At 43.0% G+C, this 23,373-nt stretch overlaps 1 protein-coding gene across 5 annotated transcripts in view; it reads left to right on the top strand.

Annotated features, from left to right (window-relative positions):
- The window catches only part of WAC (WW domain containing adaptor with coiled-coil), a 90,388-nt gene that overhangs the window by 35,124 nt on the left and 31,891 nt on the right, over window positions 1-23,373 (top strand). For all 5 annotated transcript variants that reach the window (XM_062211099.1, XM_062211098.1, XM_062211102.1 and 2 more), the window contains exon 4: window positions 18,428-18,534. In XM_062211099.1, the coding sequence (XP_062067083.1) occupies window positions 18,428-18,534 (107 nt within the window). The remainder of the gene's footprint in view (window positions 1-18,427; window positions 18,535-23,373) is intronic.

Genomic DNA, 23,373 nt, shown 5'->3' with positions numbered 1-23,373 from the left:
ACCTATGGACGTCGTAAACTGTTGAAGTTTGTTTCAAAAGGGGAATGGAGAATAATGCTATGGCTGCAGTGGTATGTGGATTAAAGAAAAGCGTTCTTTTTGTTTTTCTTTTTTATGGCAACTACCGTCAGCATACTCACATGCTGATAGAGCAGATCCTGAAGAGAAGTTGCTGGGCTGGCAGGAGGGGGTGCAGTTGCTGGAGAAATGTCACTGAGACTTGATGCTCCAATCTAAGGCCAACCCTTTAATTGTGTACTAACAGTTTGTTGATAATAAGGCGGCTGTTTACTATTATAGTGTATATGCTGATGATTATTTACCATTTATTTAATTATAGCTGGAAAACTCACTCCATTAAAGATAAGCACTATTTTAAAGTTACATGTGAGAAAGCTTATTCAAGGTTATAGTTGTGGTTGGCACCGCGGCTCACTAGGCTAATTTCTGCCTGCGGTGCTGGCACACGGGTTCTAGTCCCGGTTGGGGCGCCAGATTCTGTCCCAGTTGCTCGTCTTCCAGTCCAGCTCTCTGTTGTGGCCTGGGAGTGCAGTGGAGGATGGCCCAAGTCCTTGGGCCCTGCACCCCCATGGGAAACCAGGAAGAAGCACTTGGCTCCTGGCTTTGGATCAGCGCGGTGCGCCAGCTGCAGCACACCGGCCGCAGTGGCCATTGGGGAGTGAACCAACGGAAAAGGAAGACCTTTCTCTCTGTCTGACTCTTTCTCTCACTGTCCACTCTGCCTGTCAAAAAAAAAAAAAAAAAGGTTATAGTTGGTAAATGCCTGTGTCCTTGGTGTTTCATAGTTTGCCTTTGGTGCTATGGCTGTGCTGCAGAAAGGCCTTGTGGGTCACTGTTAGGAGCAGGAGGGAAAATACCAGTTTAAATTTTTTTTTTTTTTTTTTTTAAGTTTTAATTGCAAGGCAAAGTTAGAAGGAAAGACGGAGAGAGGGATCTTCCATCTGCTGGTTCACTCCCCAAATGGCTACTATAGCCAGAGCTGGGCCAGGCCGAAGCCAGGAACCTGGAACTCCATACAGGTCTCCTATGTGGATGGTAAAGGCCTATGTACTTGGGTCATCTTCTCTGATGCCTTAGCAGAGAGCTGGATTGGAAGTAGGGGAGCTGGGACTTGAACTGGTTTTCATATGGGATGCTGGCATCACAGGTAGCAGACAGCCCACCGAATCCACTGCACCACACAATGCTGGCCCCCAATATTTCATTTTGGAAGGATTTCTTTTTCTTTTTTAGTTTACATTCTCTCATGACATGAAACAGTGAATGCCACAATTAAAAGAACAGTATTGCAAGGTGATGACCAACTGTAGCTCTCCGGAAATACGTATTGGTCCCCATCCAGTTTAAGAAATTAAACATTACAGATAAGGTGTACCACTTTCTGTTGTATTTTTTAAAAGATTTGAGAGGCAGAGTTAGAGCTCTTCGATCCGCTGGTTCACTCCCTAAATAGCCGTAATGGTGGATGCTGGGCTGATTTGTAGCTTCAAACTGATGGCAGTTTAGTGACTGTAACACTCAGTATCCTGTATCTTCAAGGAGAATCTGAGTAAACCCTTTGAACTAGAAGCTTGCTTTCTGGAATGACATCAAATCCAGAAGGAAGAGGAAGAGCAGTGGAGGAGAAGTGCCCTGTGAGGTTCATTGACATGAGCTGTCAGTGTTGTAACTAGGAGGCAAGGTGACTGGGAAAGGGCGGAGGCTGAAGTCAGGGAGATGGGATTCAGGGTAAGTCTAACTGCAGAGCTCTGGGAGTCAGGAGAGCGGGTAGGAGTTACTAAACATGAATGTGCAGGGAGGGGTGGGGAGTGGTAGTGGGAATTGTTGCAGGACTCTGATGGGAGAAACAGGACAAAAACCACAGTGACCCTCTCTTAGAGGCAGGGCTGTAGACAGAGCCGCCACACTTGGGTTAAAGTGGTAGCTGTTTGTTGTGCTAATTAAGTTTAAATAAAAAATTTTGTTGAATTTTGAGATGATTGTAGATTTCCCTGAAATTGTATAAACTAGTGTAGAGAAATCCAATATACCCTTTGTCCATTTAAGTTAATGTGACTGCAACAGTCACCACAGAGAACAGGTTCATCACAAGAATCTGTGCTTCCAAGCCATAGCCATGATCTGTCTTCACTCTTCCTTAGTCTCTATAATTCTGTCATTTCAAGGATGTGTATACTTGTGTCTGGGTATGTGTGTATGATGCTCAGCACTAACATTTTTTTCAAACATTTATTTATTTGAAAAATACAGTTAGAGGAGAGACAGATCTTGTATCTGCTGGTTCACCCCCCAGTGGCCACAACAGCTAGGGCTGTGCCAGGCTAATGCCAGGAGTCAGGAGCTTCTTCTGGGTCCATTAAATGGGTGTAGGGGCCCAGGGACTTGGGCCACCTTTTGCTGCTTTCCCAGGTGCATTAGCAGGGCGCTGGATTGGAAGTGGAGCAGTAATGAAACTGATGCTGGCACTGCAGGCTGCTGCTTGACCTGCTGTGCCACAGCATTGGCCTCAACCTTAACCTTTTGAGATTGACTCTCTTAGGCATAAATCTCTTGAGAACCATCTGAGTTTCAGTAACTCGTTCCTGTTTTATTGCTGTGTAATATTCCATGGTATAACATACTGTAATTATTTAACAATATGCCAGTGGAAGACATTTGTATTATTTCTGATTTGGGGCTGTTAACAATACAAGTGCTAGAACATTTATTACAGCTTTTTTGTGCGAAAACAGCTTTTCATTTCTCAGATTAAATTCCAAAGATTGTATTTGTTGGATCACACAGTAGGCTGCACTTACATATTTAAGGGATAAAGTCACCACCTGTGACATTGGCATCTCATGTAAGTGCTGGTTCATGTCCTGGCTGCTCTACTTTTTTTTTTTTTTGACAGGCAGAGTGGATAGTGAGAGAGAGAGACACAGAGAGAAAGGTCTTCCTTTTTCTGTTGGTTCACTCTCCAGTGGTTGCCGTGGCCAGTGTACCGCGCTGATCCGAAACCAGGAGCCAGGTGCTTCTCCTGGTCTCCCATGCGGGTGCAGGGCCCAAGCACTTGGGCCATCCTCCACTGCACTCCCGGGCCACAGCAGAGAGCTGGCCTGGAAGGGGGCAACCGGGATAGAATCCGGCGCCCCAACTGGGACTAGAACCCCTGGTGCCGGTGCCGCTAGGCGGAGGATTAGCCTAGTGAGCCGCGGCGCTGGCCTGCTCTACTTCTGATCCGGCTCCCTGGTAATGCCCTGGAAAAGCATCAGAAGATGGTCCAAGCGTTTGGACCCCTGCCATCCACATGAGAGACCTGGATGAAGCTCTTGGCATCAGCCTGGCCATTGTGGCCATGTGGGGAGTAGAACCAGTGGATTGAAGATCTCTCCCTATCTTTCCCACTTGCTTTTTGTAACTCTTTCAATAAAGAAATCTTTAAAAAATAGATTTTTCTCTGTAAAAAAGTTTTTAAAAATATCATCTTCTGGTCCCTTTCCCAAATGCCTGCACCAGCCTGGGTGGGGCTGGGCTAAAGCTTGGAGCTGAGAACTCACTCTGGGTCTCCCACCTGGGTGGTAGGGATTTCATTCCTGGAGGCATCACCTGGTGCCTCCCAGAGTGTATAATAGCAGGAAGCTGAAATTAAGAGCTGGTCCAGGACTCAAACCTGGGTACAGGATGTGGGCATCCTGAGTGGTGTCTTTTTTTAAGATTTATTTATTTGAAAGAGTTACAAAGAGAGGAGAGGCAGAGTTCTTCCATCCGCTGGTTCACTCCCCCATTGGCTGCAACAGCTGGAGCTGTGATCTGAACTCGAGCCAGAAGCTTCTTCCGGGTCTCCGATGCAGATGCAGGGCCCAAGGACTTTGAGCCATCTTCTGCTTTTCCAGGCCATAGCAGAGAACTGGATAGGAAGTAGAACAACCGGCGCCCATATGGGATGCCAGCACTGCAGGCAGTGGCTTTACTTGCTATGCCACAGCGCTGTCCCCCATCCCCCAGTGGTGTCTTAACTGCTTTGCCAAACATGAAATGTTTTAGAGTTAGGAGCACAGAAGTCTTCACTTTGTTGTCAAGGATCAAAAAGTGTTATTAAAGATTATTATTAGCTGCCAGAACTTTCCTTTTCTGTTGTCTTCTCTGTAAACACATTCTTCTGTAAGCTGTTACACAAATACCTGAATTTTGTTAAGGAAATAAGTTTAATTACTGTGTTCTATTTGGATGTTTTAATATTTATGTCCAGGGTTGAATGAAAAAATATAGTAGATTTGCCTTTCTTAAAATAACATAAGCAAGACTTTTTAGTACATATTGTAGAACAAATAAGGTATTTATTAAGTATATTTAGTTACTTTAAAATATGTATTTTCAGAATCTGACATTTATGGCAGAGTTCCATACCTGTTAAACTGCCATTGTAAAAATAAAAAACGATTTAGAGTAAAGTACATTACTGGATGCTACTTAATCCGCCTCTGAGGCTTTAGAAGACTCAAGAAGTTGTAGTATATGTTGTACTATTGTAGGCATGCAGTTTGTAAGCCTGGCTCTCTTTAGAATCATCAGAGAAGTTAAAACATATCCGAAAAACGCCAGATTATTAAGTGTGCTGGTATGGGACTAGGAATCTTAGTGTGTCAAAACAAAACCAAACTGCAGTTTCATTTGATAAATACTAAGTTTAGAAAACTAGAACTCCAGGAAAGAGTGATTCTGTTGGTGCCTTACATCAACATTGGCATGTAGTCAATACTAAATAAATTAAGTGTATGCAATGTGTGGGCGTTGGGTGTGGGGTGGTGAGAGTGCTTTTGACTGCTTTTATAAAATAAATGAAAAGCTTAAACCAGCGCTGTGGCTCAAACAGGCTAATCCTCCGCTTTGCGGCGCCGGCACACTGGGTTCTAGTCTCGTTTGGGGCGCCGGATTCTGTCCCGGTTGCCCCTCTTCCAGGCCAGCTCTCTGCTATGGCCCGGGAGGGCAGTGGAGGATGGCCCAAGCCCTTGGGCCCTGCACCCGCATGGGAGACCAGGAGAAGCACCTGGCTCCCGGCTTTGGATCAGCGCGGTGTATCGGCTGTAGCGCGCTGGCCACGGCAGCCATTGGAGGGTGAACCAACGGCAAAAAGGAAGACCTTTCTCTCTCTCTCTCTCTCTCTCTCTCTCTCTCTCTCTCTCTCACTATCCACTCTGCCTGCCAGGAAAAAAAAAAAAAAAAACAAAAACGCTTAAAGAGTCTAGTTAACATTCACTGTATACTTTCAGTTGTTTAAATCAAAGAAAGTAACAATTGTCAAAATGGGAACTTGATTATTATAAGAGTGGCTATTGATCCAGATAACTAAGCAAACAAGTTTGCCTAGATTATATGCATACTGCCACTGTTCAAAGTACAACTACTCTCTCTGCAGATTTGGTGTTTTTTTTTTTTTTTTTTTTTTGGTATTTCTTGTGATTGGTAGCTCCCTCTTTCCTAAGTCATAAGTGCTTTGATCTTTGAATTATTTTGTATTTGAGAATGTTTTCCTTTTACCTTATTACTTAGGAATAGGACATACTGACTGGAAGGGTAATTGAGTACTACTCCTTTTCCCCTGTTCGCATAGAAAGGACATTATTTTTTATTCTCCAGCATACATCTGCCTGGATGTTTTTAGAATTTTTGTATAAAATCCAGCAACTTCACTAGGGTATAAGAATAAGTACAATTTTATTGGGTATTACTTTCCTGGCATATGGTGAGCTTCCTTCGGTGTGTAGATTCAGATCTTCCTGTATTTAAGGGAAGTTTTACTTTATTATACTCTTGAGATTCCTCTCTACTTTCTCTTTCAGGATGTCTAGTTTTGTGTATGTTGGCCTCATCATTCGTATGTAGCATCTTCTCTCCAAGAGCTTTCCTCTTTGTCTTTTTTGCTTATTTTCTTTGTTTTCTGTCCCTTGTGGTTAATGTTTTAGTACTTTTTTTTTTTGACAGAATGGATAGTGAGAGAGACAGAGAAAGGTCTTCTTTTTGCCGTTGGTTCACCCTCCAATGGCCGCTGTGGCCGGCGCATCTCGCTGATCCGAAACCAGGAGCCAGCCAGGTGCTTCTCCTGGTCTCCCATGCGGGTGCAGGGCCCAAGCATTTGGGCCATCCTCCACTGCCTAGAACCTGGTGTGCCGGCACCGCAAGGCAGAGGATTAGCCTGTTAAGCCACGGCGCCAGCCTAGTACTTTTTTTTAATATTTATTTATTTGAAATGCAGAGTTTCAAAGAGACAGAAGCAGAGAGGTCTCCCATCTACTGGTTCACTCCCCAAATGGCAGTGGCCAGAGCTGGGCCTATCCAAAGCCAGGAGCAGCTGAGACTCTGGTGCCCATGTGGGATGTCAGCAGTGCAGGCAGTGGCTTCGCCTACTATGCTATAGTGCCACCCTCCACGTCTTATTACTTTTAATGTAATTTTTAATTCAACGTCATCTTTTAAATTCTCCTTATTCTAGCCACCCTCACGCACTTTTTGCATTGTCTTACCTTTTTGTTTCATTTCATGCAGTCTGTGTTCTCTGAGTTTAAAAGGTTCTTGAGTTCCTGAGATTCTTTCTTCACCTGCTTGTGCTGTATACCCCCACTTGGGTGTGTGCCTGCTGTGTGTGGGAAGCTTCCTGGTGCTTGTCTAAGTGTCGTTCAACGGGTACATGTATGGTAGACTTAGAGTTGGGTGACTGGCGTGAATACTTTGCCTTCGATGATTCTAATGTCTGCCCCCCGGACGCTAGAGAAAGAGGTGTGTAAAGCATGTACTTGGAAAAGAGAGTGATAAAGTGCCAGAGGTTAGCCTTTCTTTAAACTTTGACTATATTCTAAATTCTCTTTCCATGGATCACACGTAGGGGTCTGGGCAAAGGTTTAAGTTCTCTAGCTTAGTGGGCCAAAAAGTCAATTTGATGGGGCAAGTGATCTTTCCTCTCTTGCGTCTGGCTTAAGTGTTCAAAATATGTAGACTTGACAGGAATTGGAGTTTAGTACTTTCCTGTACTTAGTATGGATCTTAATTTTTCTTGAAACTCTTGTCAGTGCCATGACTTGTCCCTTGTTGGATTTGGTTACATTTTTTTTTTTTTTTTCCAATTTTTGGTTTTGATAGATGCTATAGAGGGCAAAGAAAACATGCACTTGTGCTGTGAGTTTGCTTTTAATGTAGTTACAGTATCAGTTGTTAAAATATTAATAACAGTTATTAAAATATTCATCATTTCAGTGATTGAACTAACGGCTTTTTAAAGTCAATTTAGAAATCTCTTAAGATAACTTCATGTAATTCTTACTATCGGATTTTGCTTTTTTTTTTTTTTTGACAGGCAGAGTGGATAGTGAGAGAGAGACAGAGGGAAAGGTCTTCCTTTTTGCCGTTGGTTCACCCTCCAATGGCCGCTGCGGCCAGCGCATCTCGCTGATCTGAAGAGGACGAAGCCAGGAGCCAGGTGCTTCTCCTGGTCTCCCATGCGCGTGCAGGGCCCAAGCACTTGGGCCATCCTCCACTGCCTTCCCGGGCCATAGCAGAGAGCTGGCCTGGAAGAGGGGCAACCGGGACAGAATCCGGCGCCCCAAACGAGACTAGAACCCAGTGTGCCGGCGCCGCAAGGCGGAGGATTAGCCTGTTAAGCCACGGCGCCGGCCAATTTTGCTAGTTTTATATAAAGAATTGTGGGGCTGGCACCCGGCTCACTTGGCTAATCCTCCACCTGCGGCGCCGGCACCCCAGATTCTAGTCCTGGTTGGGGCGCCGGATTCTGTCCCAGTTGTTCCTCTTCCAGTCCAGCTCTCTGCTGTGGCCCAGGAGTGCAGTAGAGGATGGCCCAAGTGCTTGGGCCCTGCACCCGCATGGGAGACCAGGAGAAGCACCTGGCTCCTGGCTTTGGATCGGCCTGCCACAACGCGCCGGCCATAGCAGCCACTTGGGGTGGTGAAGCAACGGAAAAAGGAAGACCTTTCTCTCTGTCTTTCTCTCACTAACTCTGCCTGTCAAAAAATAATTAATAAATAAAGAATTGTGAATTGCAACACCCAGATAAATGGTAGACAGCACAGATTTCCTTCTGATTGCACACTATGACATATGCATACATGTGGAATTGTTAAGAATGATGATGTAGGCCTGCGCTGTGGCTCACTTGATTAATCTCCGCCCGCGGCTCCAGCACCCCAGGTTCTAGTTTTTCGGGGTGCCAGATTCTGTCCCGGTAGCTCCTCTTCCAGTCCAGCTCTCTGCTGTGGCCCAGGGTGAGGGGCAGTGGAGGATGGCCCAAGTGCTTGGGCCCTGCGCACCTGCATGGGAGGACCAGGAGGAAGCACCTGGCTCCTGGCTTCAGATCGGCACAGCGCCGGCCGTAGCGGCCATTTCGGGGATGAACCAACGGAAGAGGAAGACCTTTTTTCTCTCTCTCTCCTCTCTCTCTAACGCTGCCTGTCCAAAAAAAAAAAAAAAAAAAAAAAAAGGTGATGTAGAGGCACTGTTTACTGATAAAGGAAGATGTTCTTGGATATTAAGTAGGAAAATTCATATATAAGGTAGTGTGATTTTTGTTTTGGTTTTACATATACATGTAGATAAAGCTCATAAGGTTGGAATTAGGTTGGCCCAGGGACTAGCATTTGGCATAGAGATTAAGAGGCCACTTGAGGCTCCTGCTTGCATAAGTATTGGAGTGCCTGGATTTGAGTCTCAGCTCCACTTCTGATACCAGCTTCCTGGTATACCCCAGGGGTCTCAAGTACTTGGGTCCGTTCTACCCATGTGGGGGACCTAGATTGAGTTCTGAGTTCCTGGCTTCAGCCTGGCCCAGCACTGGCTGTTGCAGGCATTTGAGGAGTAAACCAGCAAATGAAGGAGAGTGTGAGTGTGTGTGTGTGTCTGTCCTCTCTACTTTTCAAATTTAAGGGGAAAAAAACCCTCTATTTTCTGTATAATCTTTATTTTAGAGAACCATATAAAATGATATTGAAATTAACTAATAGTAACAAAAATCAACTTGGAATATTGTTCTTGATACTGAAAGGTATACCTGATGGAAAATGATCATTATGTAAAAATCATGCCTTTGTCTAGGCTAATACTCCGCCTTGTGGCGCCGGCACACCGGGTTCTAGTCCCGGTTGGGGCGCCGGATTCTGTCCCGGTTGCCCCTCTTCCAGGCCAGCTCTCTGCTGTGGCCAGGGAGTGCAGTGGAGGATGGCCCAAGTGCTTGGGCCCTGCACCCCATGGGAGACCAGGAGAAGCACCTGGCTCCTGCCATCTGAACGGTGCGGTGCGCCGGCCGCAGCGCGCCTCCGTGGTGGCCATTGGAGGGTGAACGAACGGCAAAAGGAAGACCTTTCTCTCTGTCTCCCTCTACTGTCCACTCTGCCTGTCCAAAAAAAAAAAAAAATCATGCCTTTGGGAAATGAAATCTTTCATATTAAGGAAATATTCTGTTATTCTTGTAGTTAGTTGCTTAATGCTTTGTTGGAAGTCTGAATTGAATTTGGAATCCATATGGCTTCAAAGTGGAAGTCTGTTACTCCTTGCTCTGTTGTAAAGTCAGATGGTAAACTTCCTTGGAGACACCTACAGGCACACCAGCTCTTGCCTCTCTGTTTCTCCTTTGTTTGCTGTGCTATGCAGGGCTTTTTTCTGCCAAGGGCTATTTGAATATTAATAACATCATTTGTGGGCCATACAAAATCGTCAGTGTTTTTTTTTCCAATTGATGCAACTCAGTAATTTTTACTGCAACTGGAATATATCACAGAAACTTTATGGTAGGTCTGGGGGAAAGTGTTATTTTCAATAAATGATGAAATTTTTTGTCTTTGGCAATATGATTACACACGAAGAATGCAAGATGTAAGTATGGATGCCTCCAAAGCAGCGCCACCAAGTCCCTAGGTTCAGCTGATGGCGTCTGTCTCAACACTGCTTCTTTAGGTTAGCACAAACACAAATGAACGTCACGTTCTTTTTCCTTTATGGTTCTCCCTTTCTATTCATGATATTGGCAGTTTCATACAGAAAAGAAAATTGGCTTTTGAAAAATTATTACTCCTGTAAATTAATTTGGCCATATAGATCTATTGACCAGGAAAGGTCAGATGACCCCAAGCCAACCTCTTGGTCTTCTGATTGCTTTATCACTGTGTGTTTTTTTTTTTTGTTTGTTTTTTCCTGTAAAACAAAAACAAAACTCAAGAAATGTTAAGAATCAGAGTATAAAAAAATGTACAAGTGTATATGCTTCCCAGACACACAGACTGTTCTTCCTCCACATGTTCACCAAGGCAGTGTAAGTAGTGTGATGACACAGCAGGAAACTGGTTACTGCATCAGCCATGAGCTCAGATGGTCTCAACGACACATACTCCAGAAATGCTGAAGGCTTAAATAACTGAAAGGGTGCTGAGGTTCATCTAACGAGAGGGGGAAGGGACTGGGGAGCTCAGGCCACAGTCATGAGAGGATGGAATAGAGTTTCTAGGTTTGATAGGTTCGCCATATTGAAGTCTTTGAGAATCCAATATGGAGTATCTATTATTTGCAAAAGGTGGAGATGGCTGTTCCCCGCTTTTGCAAATGAAATATAGTGGAACCACACTGTTGTATAGATTCCAAATAAATAGATTTCAGTGCTAACAGAACAACAGGAAGGGTACTTGTGAGCATCTCACAGTAAGTCAGAAATGGGTGTGATTTCAGAAATCCCACAGCAAGAAGCAGCACCATAGACACATCGGTTTCAGCCATTAAAAGATGGACTGTTTAAAAAAATTGTGTGTTCCTTCCATAATTTTTGGTCAGTGAAACTAGCACTTGTTTGAACTGTGGAAGAATTACAGGGTCACACACATTATTCATGATACAGCAACTGAGGTGATGAGTCTGTGCTTAATTCAAGAATAACCAGCATGAGAGAGAGAGAGAGAGAATGGGAGTTAACCACCATTGCTGGTGCTCTCTCAGAGGAAGAGGGCTTAACAGATCCGCCACAAAGGTGGGCGGATCTCTACAGAACACCGAATGCCGTTTGTATATCCTCAGGAGTCTCCAGAAACAAGAATACCATACAATGTATGTACTCTGATTTACACATGCCCTCACGAAGGGAGGGAAAGACACCATTACGACTGCAATAAGAAACCAAAGTCCAGAGTTTGGCAGATAACTAAAAGAGGGTTATCACTTAGGTTAGATAGCAAAAAGTGTTGGTGTATGTTATATATAGTAGCATAAATAACAATAAAGTATTTAAATTAGATCACAGTGCTGTGTTATGTGCATAACAGTGTTTGATATAGTGTTGGTGGGCTGGGACCTACGACACTAAGGACTCAAATGTCAACACTGGTTAGGTCACAATCAAGAGAGGGACACAGAGTTCTGATGTTTTCTTTTGGTGCAAAAATCCTGAAGAGGAAAGAAAAATACTTCTCTACAGAAACATAAAAATCAATCACAACATCTGGGCAGCTGTGATCCACCAGAAAGAAACGCGTTCCAACCTGAATAAAGTTGAAAGGAATTTAATCCAATCCCATATGGAAAACCCTCTTGTTTAGCTCACTTGTATGTAACTCTGGTCCCTGCAGAACGAGCCCTTCAATGAGAGGCCGGAGACCTGCTCGGGTGAAGCGGAATAGTTGAACCTGGAGTCAGTAGCACTTGGCATTGAGAAATCCTGATATGTTGTAGAACTCTGGGCTGGGCACAGGAGCCGTTTGCACAGTGTTCATGCTACAGGAGCCGTCCCTCAGGTGGGGGCTTTGTCAACACCACGGCCTCTTCCCAGAATGCCCCATGGTGGTTAACTGCTGTGGCCAGCAAGCACTGGCCACAAGGAAAGTCCATTCTTGGGAAAGGCCTCCAAGCACATCCCTTCTTAAAAACTCAGCCCCAGCGTGGAAAGCCTGCCACAGCTGTCTTGGCCATGGCTTTCTCAAACCACCATCCACACATAGGCTTGGTTCACTTTCCTTTCAGATACACTGCTTCACCAATGAACTCATTGAGAGCATACTGAAAATCATCAGTTTTAAAATTAGTCCATTATACATTTACTAAACTTCGAGTCCTGCCTGTAGTTGCCTTGGCAACCAGACCAGATGATTTTGCAGGCCTCATACAGTGTGACATTGCCCAGCTCTGCTGTCAGAACTGTAGAGGTATCTGCTTGGGAAAGAAGAGTAAGTTTTCAGCTTCATTGCGTATTCACCCTTTTTAGAATCTTACAGTAACTTGGTAAGTTCATAGAACTGAATTTACTTTCCATACTAACTCATTGTTTTCTCAGGAATGCTTTTTTCTGAGACCAGCCACTTAGTTAATTTAAAATAAGGAGCCGTGTGGCATATAGTTTCAATTCCAATACATAAAAATTGCTCTTGAGGAAAGGTGGGTGCCGTAGGGCTCACTTTGAATTGGGTGATAAAGAATGGCTTTTTTGAGGATGGGACATTTACATCCTAGTGAGATCTGTGGTTGAGAAGTAGAGAGGCAGAGAGGGAGGCAGAATGAAAGAGATAGACTGTATGAAGGAGCTAGAATTTTATCCTGAAGTATTAACTAATCCCTTAATGCAAACCAGAAGGCAGGAATCAGAAGAGGTTAGTAACACTGTTAAGTACAGCATTTCAGACTTTATTGTGACTTTGCAATCCTGCAAGTTAGGGACTATCATTAAAAATTTTCAAACTTTGGCCGGCACCGCGGCTCAATAGGCTAATCCTCTGCCTTGCGGCGCTGGCACATCGGGTTCTAGTCCCGGTCGGGACACCGATTCTGTCCCGGTTGCCCCTCTTCCAGGCCAGCTCTCTGCTGTGGCCCGGGAGTGCAGTGGAGGATGGCCCAAGTGCTTGGGCCCTGCACCCCATGGGAGACCAGGAGAAGCAGCTGGCTCCTGCCATCAGATCAGCGCGGTGCGCCTGCCGCAGCGCACCAGCCTCGGCAGCCATTGGAGGGTGAACCAACGTCAAAGGAAGACCTTTCTCTCTGTCTCTCTCTGTCCACTCTGCCTGTCAAAAAAAAATAATTTTTTTTTTCTCAAACTTTTATTCTTTTTAGAGGCAGACATACAGAGAGGACTCCGATCTATTGGTTCACTCGCCCAGTGCACACCACAGCTGGCGCTGGACCTAGGCCAAAGCTGGGAACCCGTAACTTAGTCCTGGTCTCACATGGGGTGTAGTAACCCAGCCATTTGATTCTCACCAGCTGCCTCTCAGGGTCTACTCAAGCAGGAAGTTGGAGTCAGGAACAGAGTTGAGACCTGACCTCAGGAGTGCTGTGTCGCAGCTGACCTCTTTATCACTGGGCTAAATGTCCACTCCAGAGAATCTTACTTGACAATTGAAGATGACCTCGGATTGTGTGTCCTTCACATTTTTATTTAGTAAGATAGATGCATAATCTGATAGTGTTCACAGTAAACGGTTCTCAACCTGGGTAGACCTAAAATATTTTGCATGGCTATATTTTACAATCTTTTAAAAAGATTTATTATTTATTTGAAAGTCGGGGGGGGGGGTCTTCCATCCGCTGGTTCACTCCCCAATTGGCTGGAGCTGCGCCAATCCAAAGCCAGCAGCCAGGAGCTTCTTCTGGGTCTCCCATGCGGGTGCAGGGGCCCCAGGACTTGGGCCATCTTCCACTGTTTTCCCAGGCCACAGCAGAGAGCTGGATCAGAAGAGGAGTGGCCAGGAGCTTCATCTGAACCTCCCATGTGGATAGCAGGGCCCAGACACTTAGGCCATCTTCCGCTGCTATTTCTGCTGTTATTTTCCTGGAGAATTGCGTCCACTGTGCTAAACAGAATTACGTTCTAGATTCTGGTAATTGGAAACTTTTTTGTGACATGGGACTGACTGTTCTTTGGAAAATGTAGGCATCTCTAGCTCTTTTCCCCTCAGTGTCAGTGGGCTTGTCCATCTGGAGCAGTGTCCTCATGGAGTCAGGAATGTGACTGTAAATTTGTTAGGGACTAATGTCTGCTTTTTAATTTTATTTGAGAAGCAGACAGAGGGAGAGCTCTTCCATCTGCTGGTTCATTCCCTAAATCCTGCAGAAGTTGGAGGTGGGCCAGGCTGAAGCCAGAAACCTGGAACTCAATCTGTTCTCTCCCAAATCAGATACCTCACAGGATGCACGTTAGCAGGAAACTGGATCAGAAATGGAGTAACTGGGGTTTGAACCAGGCACTTGGATATGGGATGCTAGTGTCCTAACAGGTGTCTTAACCACTGTACCAAATGTTTGCCTGGAATTAATTTTAATTATATATACTAAAATATAAAATGTTTTGTCGTAATTAGTGTGAAAAACATTAATGTATTTTGCATACTTCTGTGCTAAACTTTTTTAGATTTCCTTATACAAGGTGAACAAATGTATTTCATATACAAATTGAAGAGCATAATGATACTTCTCACCCTATCCTCCCTTCCACCTACATCCTTTTTTTTTTTCCCCCTCCACCAAATGAAGAATTCAACAAGTAGTAAGTAGAAAAACTACTGTTCCTCAAGAGTGTAGGGAAGGGCTGTAAACGATAATGAAATCTCAGTTAATTGTTGTGCTCTGTATATTAATTACCGCAAATAAGAGAAAAGATTCATAAAACCCCTGTGAGTTTCTTAGTAGTGTACAGAGAGAACAGAGAGCACAGGACTGTATAATCAGCATTGCTTCCATTGTTTCTTTGGGTCAAAGATAGCTCTCAACAGGTTGTATATTTTGTCTTCCTTTGTGCCCTTGGATTTGGGACTGAAATTCTGAATTCGGGTTTTATGTTCTGTTTTTCTTTGCTACCGTCCAAAAACCACTTAGATTCTGCATTTTAATAAGAATATGAAACCTTTGCTTTTATTTCTAAAACAAGTCCTTCATGGATTCTAATAAAGTCACATGAGATTCAAAGAAAAAAATGGGAGGTCTCAAAGGAGTGTTGTGTTGTAGCACTTCTCTAGGTACTACTCTGGAAAACTGACACTGCTGCCATGTTACTCTGCCCTCACGGTCAGGGGGAATAATCACTTTGCCCTTCTGTTTGTATAGTCACATCAGTTTGGTAGGTTGACTTCGCACCTTTACTAAAAGGTTCAGATGTGGTACCTCAAAAATTGTTTTGCCAAATAGAAGTAGTAATTTTAATTTAAAAAGTTGGCCTGATTTTTCATTTAGCTTAGTATTGTCATGTCACTCAAGGGACTATCTGCCTTTCCTGCTGGCTAGAGTCTGAGGATCTGCTGCCTGCCTACCTTACACCATGCTTCCTATAAAACAACTGCCTAGATTTGGATTCTCGTAAGAATGTTAGTTTATTCTAGTTTTACCAGAATACCTTCATCTTTTTTTTTTTTTTTTCTTTGAGTTGAATTACATTTAACCCACTGCACCACAGTGCCGACCCCAGGTTTTCTTTGATTAAAACTAACCACTAAAATAGAGTGAATTCCTAGATTTTAACCTTATGAGAAATCAGTAGACCTCATGTATTATATATTGTATGTGCATAATCAACCTGTCACTTGTGTTTTTGAGGCTTTGTGTTTTTTTTTGTTTTTTTTTTAAGATTCATTTATTCATTTGAAAGGTAGGGTTGCAAATAGAGGCAGACGGGGGGTCTTCCATTCACTGTTTCACTCCACAAATGGCTACAATGGCCGGAGGTAGGCTCATCAGGAGCCAGGAGCTTCTTCTGGCTTTTCCACACAGGTGCAGGGCCCGAGGACTTGGGCCATCTTCTGTTGCTTTCCCAGGCCATAGTAGAGAGTTGGATCAAAAATGGAGCAGCCAGGATTCAAACTAGTGTCCATGTGGGATGCTCGCGCTGCAGGAAGTGGCTGTACCTGCTATGCCACAGTGCTGGCCCCATTTGAGCTACTTAATGGGGTTCATTTCATTCAATAAAATTGGCTTTTTCTCCTTATTGTCAGCATACTGAAATTTATCTCATTGCTTTGAGTTGTATATAAATTCATCTTCTAGTAGTCATATTACTAGTTTTTTCTTATCTGTAATTTAGCTGTGAATCTATAAAACAATTTTTATGCCTGAAAAGTAGAAATTGTATCATAGGTCTAAGATTTTCTTAAAAAATTGGGTTATTTTTCTTTGTTATCATTTGAGGATCCTAAGTCCACCCCCAGGTTTAGTGATTCTCAAAAACTCGGTCTGAGGTGTTGTATATAGTCACTGTCACAGCTGTGACTTAACTGCTATGAATGAGGGTACAAAACAAAAGGGATGAGACAAAGTGGAAGAAGAATCAGGGTGCAGTACCCCCCCCCCCCCCCCCCGGACTGAAACCAACTGTGTCTGACTTGATTCTTCTTCAAACAAATAGTGACAACTCTTATGAAATGTTGTGTACCGGAAAATCTCATTAGAGATTGAGTGCCCAAGATTTGGATTTGGCCACTTAGATAAGTATACTCTGCTTAGCATGTACCACAAATTTCAGACGTAGAATTGGATATCAGGTGTTCAACCAGCATAGGAATAGCGAGCAGTTAGAGATCTGAGAACTCTGAAATTCCACGCCACACAAGCGGGCCTTGGTAAGGTAGTAATGTGAGGTCTGCTCTGTTAGCTTTCCTGTACACTGAACTTATTTTTGACTGATGGTACTTCTCAAAAAATCAGTTAATTTTAGAGGCAATGAGAGAAGCAGCAACCACCTGCTGGTTTACTTCCCTAAATGTCTATGGTTGCTGGAGCTGAGCCACAAAAGAGCCGGGAACCCAGTCCCAGTCCCTCATGTGGGTGGCAGGGACCCAGTCTTGTACTCTGTGCATTAGCTGGAAGCTGGACTCAAACAGCTAGGACTGAAATCCAGGCACTTGACTTTGAGATGGTCACATTCCAACCAACTCCTTAACCACTGAGCTACTAGTCTTTAACTGATTTCTTCTTGATCGTGTTCATTCTTACTGGCGTTTATTGAAGGATTTACTTAATTCCTGTTGAATTAAAAGTATTACTTTTTTATAAAGTAAGTTAATAAATCTAACAAGTAGAAGAAACATTGGGTATTTCCTAGCATCAAAGCTTCTTGGGGACTTTATTTTTTGTAATATTTGCATTACCTGTTAAGTAACCATGACATCAGTAGGCTTTTGGGTCTTGGAGTCTGCATATAGCTTCCCTTGAAGTCTTTTTTGACAGAGTTAGACAGAAAGGTCTTCCGTTGGTTCACTCCCCAATGGCTGCTACCGCCGGTGCTGCGCTGATCCAAAGCCAGGAGCCAGGTGCTTCTTCCTGGTCTCCCATGCGGGTGCAGGGGCCCAAGCACTTGGGCCATCCTCCACTGCCTTCGCGGGCCACAGCAGAGAGCTGGAATCGAAGAGAAGCAGCCGGGACTAGAACCCGGCGCCCATATGGGATGCTGGCGCCGCAGGCCGAGGTGAGCCATGGCACCGGCCTCTCCCTTGCAGTCTTAAACCTTGACCATTGTTATCCCATTATTTCATCCACGAATGTGTATTGTATGCATGCCAAAGTCAGTCTAATAACCATTGATGTCTGATGGAAAAATACTTCCAAATTTACAACTGTGTGCTACCTTTCTCTTAGATTCCTAGTTTTACATAGATCTGTTGACCATTTCCACTTGGATAATCTGAAACTTTTATAGTCATAATCTCTAAGTATACATTCCCTCTTACCGTTTAGTTTTTCCTGTTAATTGAAATAATTCATACTAATTTCTGGTCTTACCTGGTTCTGACTGCTAATTCCTAAATGACTAGACCATTTAATTTACTCTGCTGCTTTCAGTTTTGTTTATAAGTGTAACCAACCTCCATACCATTGCCAGCTTTCCTTACTTCTTTCCTTCCTTTCTTTCCAAATACCAGTTGAATTGTTGCTGAAGGCCCCTAGGTATATGGAGTGAAATTGAAATACTAACATTAGGCTTTGTAGGGAACCTTTTTATATCATTAACCAAAGTGTTTTTGCAAGATTGGACTTTGAGAATTTTCTTTGTGAGCCTTTTTGAAAACTTGATGCTGTTTCAGTGAAAAATTGACTAGATTATTTAAAAAGTGAGGTGCAGAAACTGAAGAGATGGAAGTATATAGTTGGAAAACATACTGCTACTAGTGACTTTCAGTATTGGATCATTGGAACTTTTACACTCTGCATTGCTTTTTTTCCAGTGAAACTTGTCTTTAAAAAGTTTTTTCTAGAAATTACACAGGATTTTGTATCCTCATCTAATTAAACATCGTTGTTCCATAGGTTATCAGCTATGTAGTATAATAAGCTGCATCTATAGTAGGCTCAGATTTTTTATGTATTATAAAACTGTATTCCTGATACTGAAGTGTAATAATGGTCTGTAGTATGATAAAAATCAGATGGAATACAATTTACCTGTAATTCACTTTCCTCTTTATTTTTAAAGGGACCAGTTACTCTCCACAAGAAAATTCACACAACCACAGTGCTCTTCATAGTTCAAATTCACATTCTTCTAATCCAAGCAATAATCCAAGCAAAACTTCAGATGCAGTAAGTATTAATACACATGCCCAATTTTATTTTTTGAAATTCATTACAAAAATCTGATGGCAAAGCTCCTTATATCCAGTCTGTTCTTATGTTCTAACCAAAATTGACGTTTTCTTAATGTATTTATTTGCTACAATAATAACACTTTTAAAGTAGTGGGTAAACTTTACAGGTGTTAGTAGAATTGAGGATAGTCACGAAATACTATCTTGGCATTACCTTAAGCAGAGTTTTGTCTTTGCAATATGTGAGTTATAAAGAACTTCAGATGAAACTTCCGTGGTTAAAGTGTTTTAAGACTGAAGTAACTGTTACTCAGTTTGGATTTTTCTATTCAGTGTCCAGATTAAACACAGATTTCTAATGTATTCATTTAACCAGAAATAATTTAAAATTTCATTTTACTAGGTATATGCTAGAATGTAAGCCTACAGAATCAAGTTAATGTGACCCATCTAATTTTAAGAAATGTTTGATACAAAAGCTTGTTTATTTGAAATGCAGAGTTACAGAAAGGGGCGGAGAGATCTTCCATCCACTGATTCACTCCCCCAAATGGCAGTCACAGCTGAGGCTGGGCCAGGCTGAAACCAAGAGCCTGGGATTCCATTCAGGTTTCCTTCGTGGGTTGTGGGGTCCCAAGCACTTGGGAGGTATCTTCCACTGCTTTTCCACCTGCTTTATTAGGAAGCTGGATCAGAAATGGAGCAGTGGGGACTCTAACTGGCACTTGTATAGGATGTTGATGCTGCAAGCGGTGGCTTAAACCGCTCAGCCACAACACTGGGAAGTACCACATTTCAAGGAACTTTTTGACTTGGGGAGATAGAAAAGTAAAAAACAGTGTTTGTTAAAGTTGCTCTGGAGGGCACTCAGGATAAAGACCCAGAGCTTAGATGAAGAAGATAGAAACTGTAAGTAACGCTTCTTAACAGGTTTAAATATGGCTTAGCCAGTAGAATAGGTGTGAACATTGTGTAGCATACAGAGGAATAACATGGAAGTATGAGATGGCACAGCATGTTTGAAGAACTGGGAGGATTTGATGATGTGGAAAAATGGCAGGAGCCTAAGATGAGGGATAAGTGTAATTTAGATGGTAAAATGTCTGTTTTGGCAAGGAATACAAATTATGTACAAAGGCAATAGAAAGTTATTGAAGGATCTAATCAGTAAAGCAGTATCATAATTATAATCAGAAAGTCATCTGAGGTAGCAATGTGGGAATGTATAGGAAAGAAAGCAACAATTAGACAGAAAACCATCGAAGGTGCAGGTTTTGCTTGCGTGTTTGAGTGATTTTTATACCTTAATTGGCAAGACCTTTCAGGTTGGTGTTTTTTTGTTTTTTTTTTTTTTTTTTTTTTTTTTTTTTGGTCTCACTGAAGTAGTGTGGATAGAAAAAAAGGATATTAAGGTACACATAAATCTAGAATAGTTCTGAGTGTTAGTCTGAGGTCAGTTAGAAAAAAAATTACACTAGGGTATTTTAACACAGAACTTAATATACTGGTAAGCAGATATGATAGGTATTAAAAGTTGGGAGGGGGGATAAAAGAGGAGGAAACCAAGAGGGCTGTGATACAATAGCAGGAAGTTTAGATTTTCGGAACCTGATGGTGAGGAGGCATCCACAGAGCTGGAGACAGTGCCTCTGAAGCTAGTTCATGTTGTGGACTGTACTGGCGAGCTGGAGATCAGAACCCACTGTGGTTTCATCTTCTGGTGTTTCTGGGAGGAAGTAATTTGCATTGTTCCAGCACTTGGACTAAGATCAGCATTACAGAGCAGACTTGAGGTGGGATTGAAGCTGAGGGACTTTGGCAGGTGCTACCAGCAAACCGTGTGAATCTTCTTTATTCATGGAAAATGGCCAGTTAATTTACATAAATAAAGGATTGATTGATTTGAAAGAGGGACACGGATTTTCACCTGCTGGTTCACTCCCCTAGATTGCTGCAGGAGCAGCTGGTACTGAACCAAACCAAAATGAGGAGCCATTTTCTTCTGGAAAATCTGAAATCTGTTGTTTATATGTGATCTGTCATCAACAGTTATATTAGAAATTAAAACTGAGCAGGTGCTGTGGCATATAGGGCTAAGCCTCCGCCTACAATGTCGACAAACCACATGGGCACCCGTTCAAGTCCTGGCTGCTCCTCTTCCAATCCAGCTCTCTGCTGTGGCCTGGGATAGCAGTAGAAGATGGCCCAAGTGCTTGGTCCCCTGCACCCAAGAGACCTGGGACACCTGGGAGAAGCTCCTGGCTTCCATTTGGGAATGAACCAGCAGATGGAAGACCTTTCTGTCTCTCCCTATCTGTATCTCTACCTCTTAAATAAGTCAGTCTTTTTAAAAAGATTAAAACTGAGCGATAGTTGATCCGACTTAAGATGCTGATCAGAATGCCTGTATCACATATTGGGAACTTTTCCCTCCCCCTAGCATTAGATTAAGATAGGAACATGTAGTTTTTTTGCTAAATCCCATGGGTTCAAGTGTTGGCTCCACTCTACATTGAAGCTTCCCACTGCTGCACGCTCTGAAGGTATCAGTCAATGGTTTGAATGGTTGGCCTCCTGCCACCCTGCATGGGAGATTTAGGTGGAGTTTCCATCTGCTGCAGGCCTTTGTGGAATGAACCAGCTGCTTGGCACGTGCTCTGTGTCCTGTCAGAGTAACATCTAAAAACATAAATTTAAGAGATTAAAATCATTTACTTAAAATGGCAATCATAAAACTGTTAGACGTTGATATAGGCGTATCTGTATGAACAAATTTTAGAACAACAAGACTCCAAGCATCTCTTTAGTGTCTGACTTAGTAGATGACATTTAGAATTTCCTATCTGCTTCTGTATCCAATCTTTTGTGAAAGCAGATGTCCTGGACAGCTCTTAATAAACTCCCTGTATGCTTGTGGTACATGAAGAAGACAAAGTCATCTTGGTCTTCTGTGAAAACAGTCTAGATCTTGTTCCCTAAGGTTCCCCAGGTTCCCTAAGGATTCTTGGATACCACTTTGAACTTACTTAGCACCTGTGCTGGCAATCATCTCAAGCCTAATTTAGAATACTTGAAATGGCTATAGTCCTTGTGTTTGATTTTCAATTTGATTCTTTTAGTTAAAAAAAAAAAAATTGACATCTGTTGCACATTAGTATCTTAAAAATTATTCCATTACTTGATTTTCTTTCCTATCTCCTTGAGGACGAAAGTTGGGAGAATATAGGCAGAAGTTACTGGTATTTGGCTGTAATGCTATACCTTGGAACATGGTTTAAGACATTAGTATATGCTGACTTAAGATTTGATGGGCAAAATCCACATAGTGTCACAGTCCAGGGTTCTGTAGGTTCTGGTCTGCGAGTTAGTAACTGTCAGGAGGTTGCAGCAGAATCTTAAGGAGATTCCTGGTGAGAGAGGTGTGTGTGGTGTGTGTGTGTTGTGCTAACTCTATCTCCTCTAGGAAAGGTGCAGGGCTGCGCTTGGGCAGTTTGCAGAGTGCTGCTCTAGATCACGCTGGTCTCCCCTCTGCTACCCATATCTTCTGTCTGCTAGCTTCAGATCCCACTTTCCACCCCTTTGGCCAATCCGGGAACCCCATGTAACCAAGCAGAGCAAATCTGTTGATAACATCTATAAGAGGAGGGTGATTTTGTGTAATTTATGTACAGGGTGAAGTGAGTGATGGAGAACTTTATGAATTTGGCATCTGTGACTGGCCTGCTAACATTGGTCATAACTTATTTCTAGCTGCTCATGATTGAAAATTAACTCCCCACTGCTTTTAGAGACTTAGAAGCACAGGGCTGAAGTCCAATATTTTCCTTATTTTGAGATGTAAACTGCAGAATATAAACATATGGCAGAGTCTGCAGCATTTCTCCAACTGTTCTCAACATTTTTAAAGCATTTCCAGAATTGATGTCTATTTAATGGAAATAATTGGCATTCAGAAATCAGAATTTTGATCCTTGTAAATACCACTAATTAGTTTTCTGACCCATGGACAACTCATTAAGTTCTCTCAGCATGTTTCCTAACTGGTAATATTAAACTGGGTAGGGCAAGGCATTGAGTAAAAGTTGATTTCTCAAGCTTCAAAATTGTGTCACTGAGTGGGCGTGTAGCTTGGCAGCCACATTGCTGCATCTCCTGTACAAAGTCCAAGGGTTTAACATCTGCCTCTGGCTCCTGACTTTTTCATGCAGATACAGACCTGGAATGCAATAGTGATAGCTCAAGTTGGTGAGATCCTGCCGCCCATGTGGGAGACCTGGATTGAGTTCCTGGCTCACAGCTTTGTCCCTGGGCAGAGCTGTTGCAGGCATTTGAGAAGTGAACCACAGATGGACAAAATCTCTCTTTCAGTCTCTATGCCTCTCGAACAAGTAAAAATTTCAAAATAAATAAAACTGTGTCATTATACACTTTGGCAAACCCAGAAGGTTAGGCTACATTGTATAACATTCATTTTAATCTCACACCTCTTGGAAAAAATAGTTAAGGTTGGGGCCGGTGCTGTCACATAGTGAGTGAAGCCACCACCTGTAGTGCTGGCATCCCATATAGGTGCCGGTTCTGATCCAGTTCTCTGCTGTGGCCTGGGAAAGCAGTAGAAGATGGTCCAAGTCCTCGGACCCCTGCACCTGCGTGGGCGACCAGGAAGAAGCTCCTGGCTTCTGCATTCAGATTGGTGTAGCTCCGGCCATTGTGGCCATGTGGGAAGTGAACCAGAGAATGGAAGACCTCTGTCTCCTCTCTCTCTCTGCCTCTGCCTCTCTGTAACTCTGCCTTTCAAATAAATAAATCTTTTTTAAAAAAAAAATAGTTAAGG

Source organism: Lepus europaeus, chromosome 14 (assembly GCF_033115175.1).
Source record: "Lepus europaeus isolate LE1 chromosome 14, mLepTim1.pri, whole genome shotgun sequence".
Lineage (NCBI taxonomy): Eukaryota > Metazoa > Chordata > Mammalia > Lagomorpha > Leporidae > Lepus > Lepus europaeus.
Note: the sequence above shows the minus strand (reverse complement) of the source record. Positions and strands in the feature narration are given on the sequence as shown.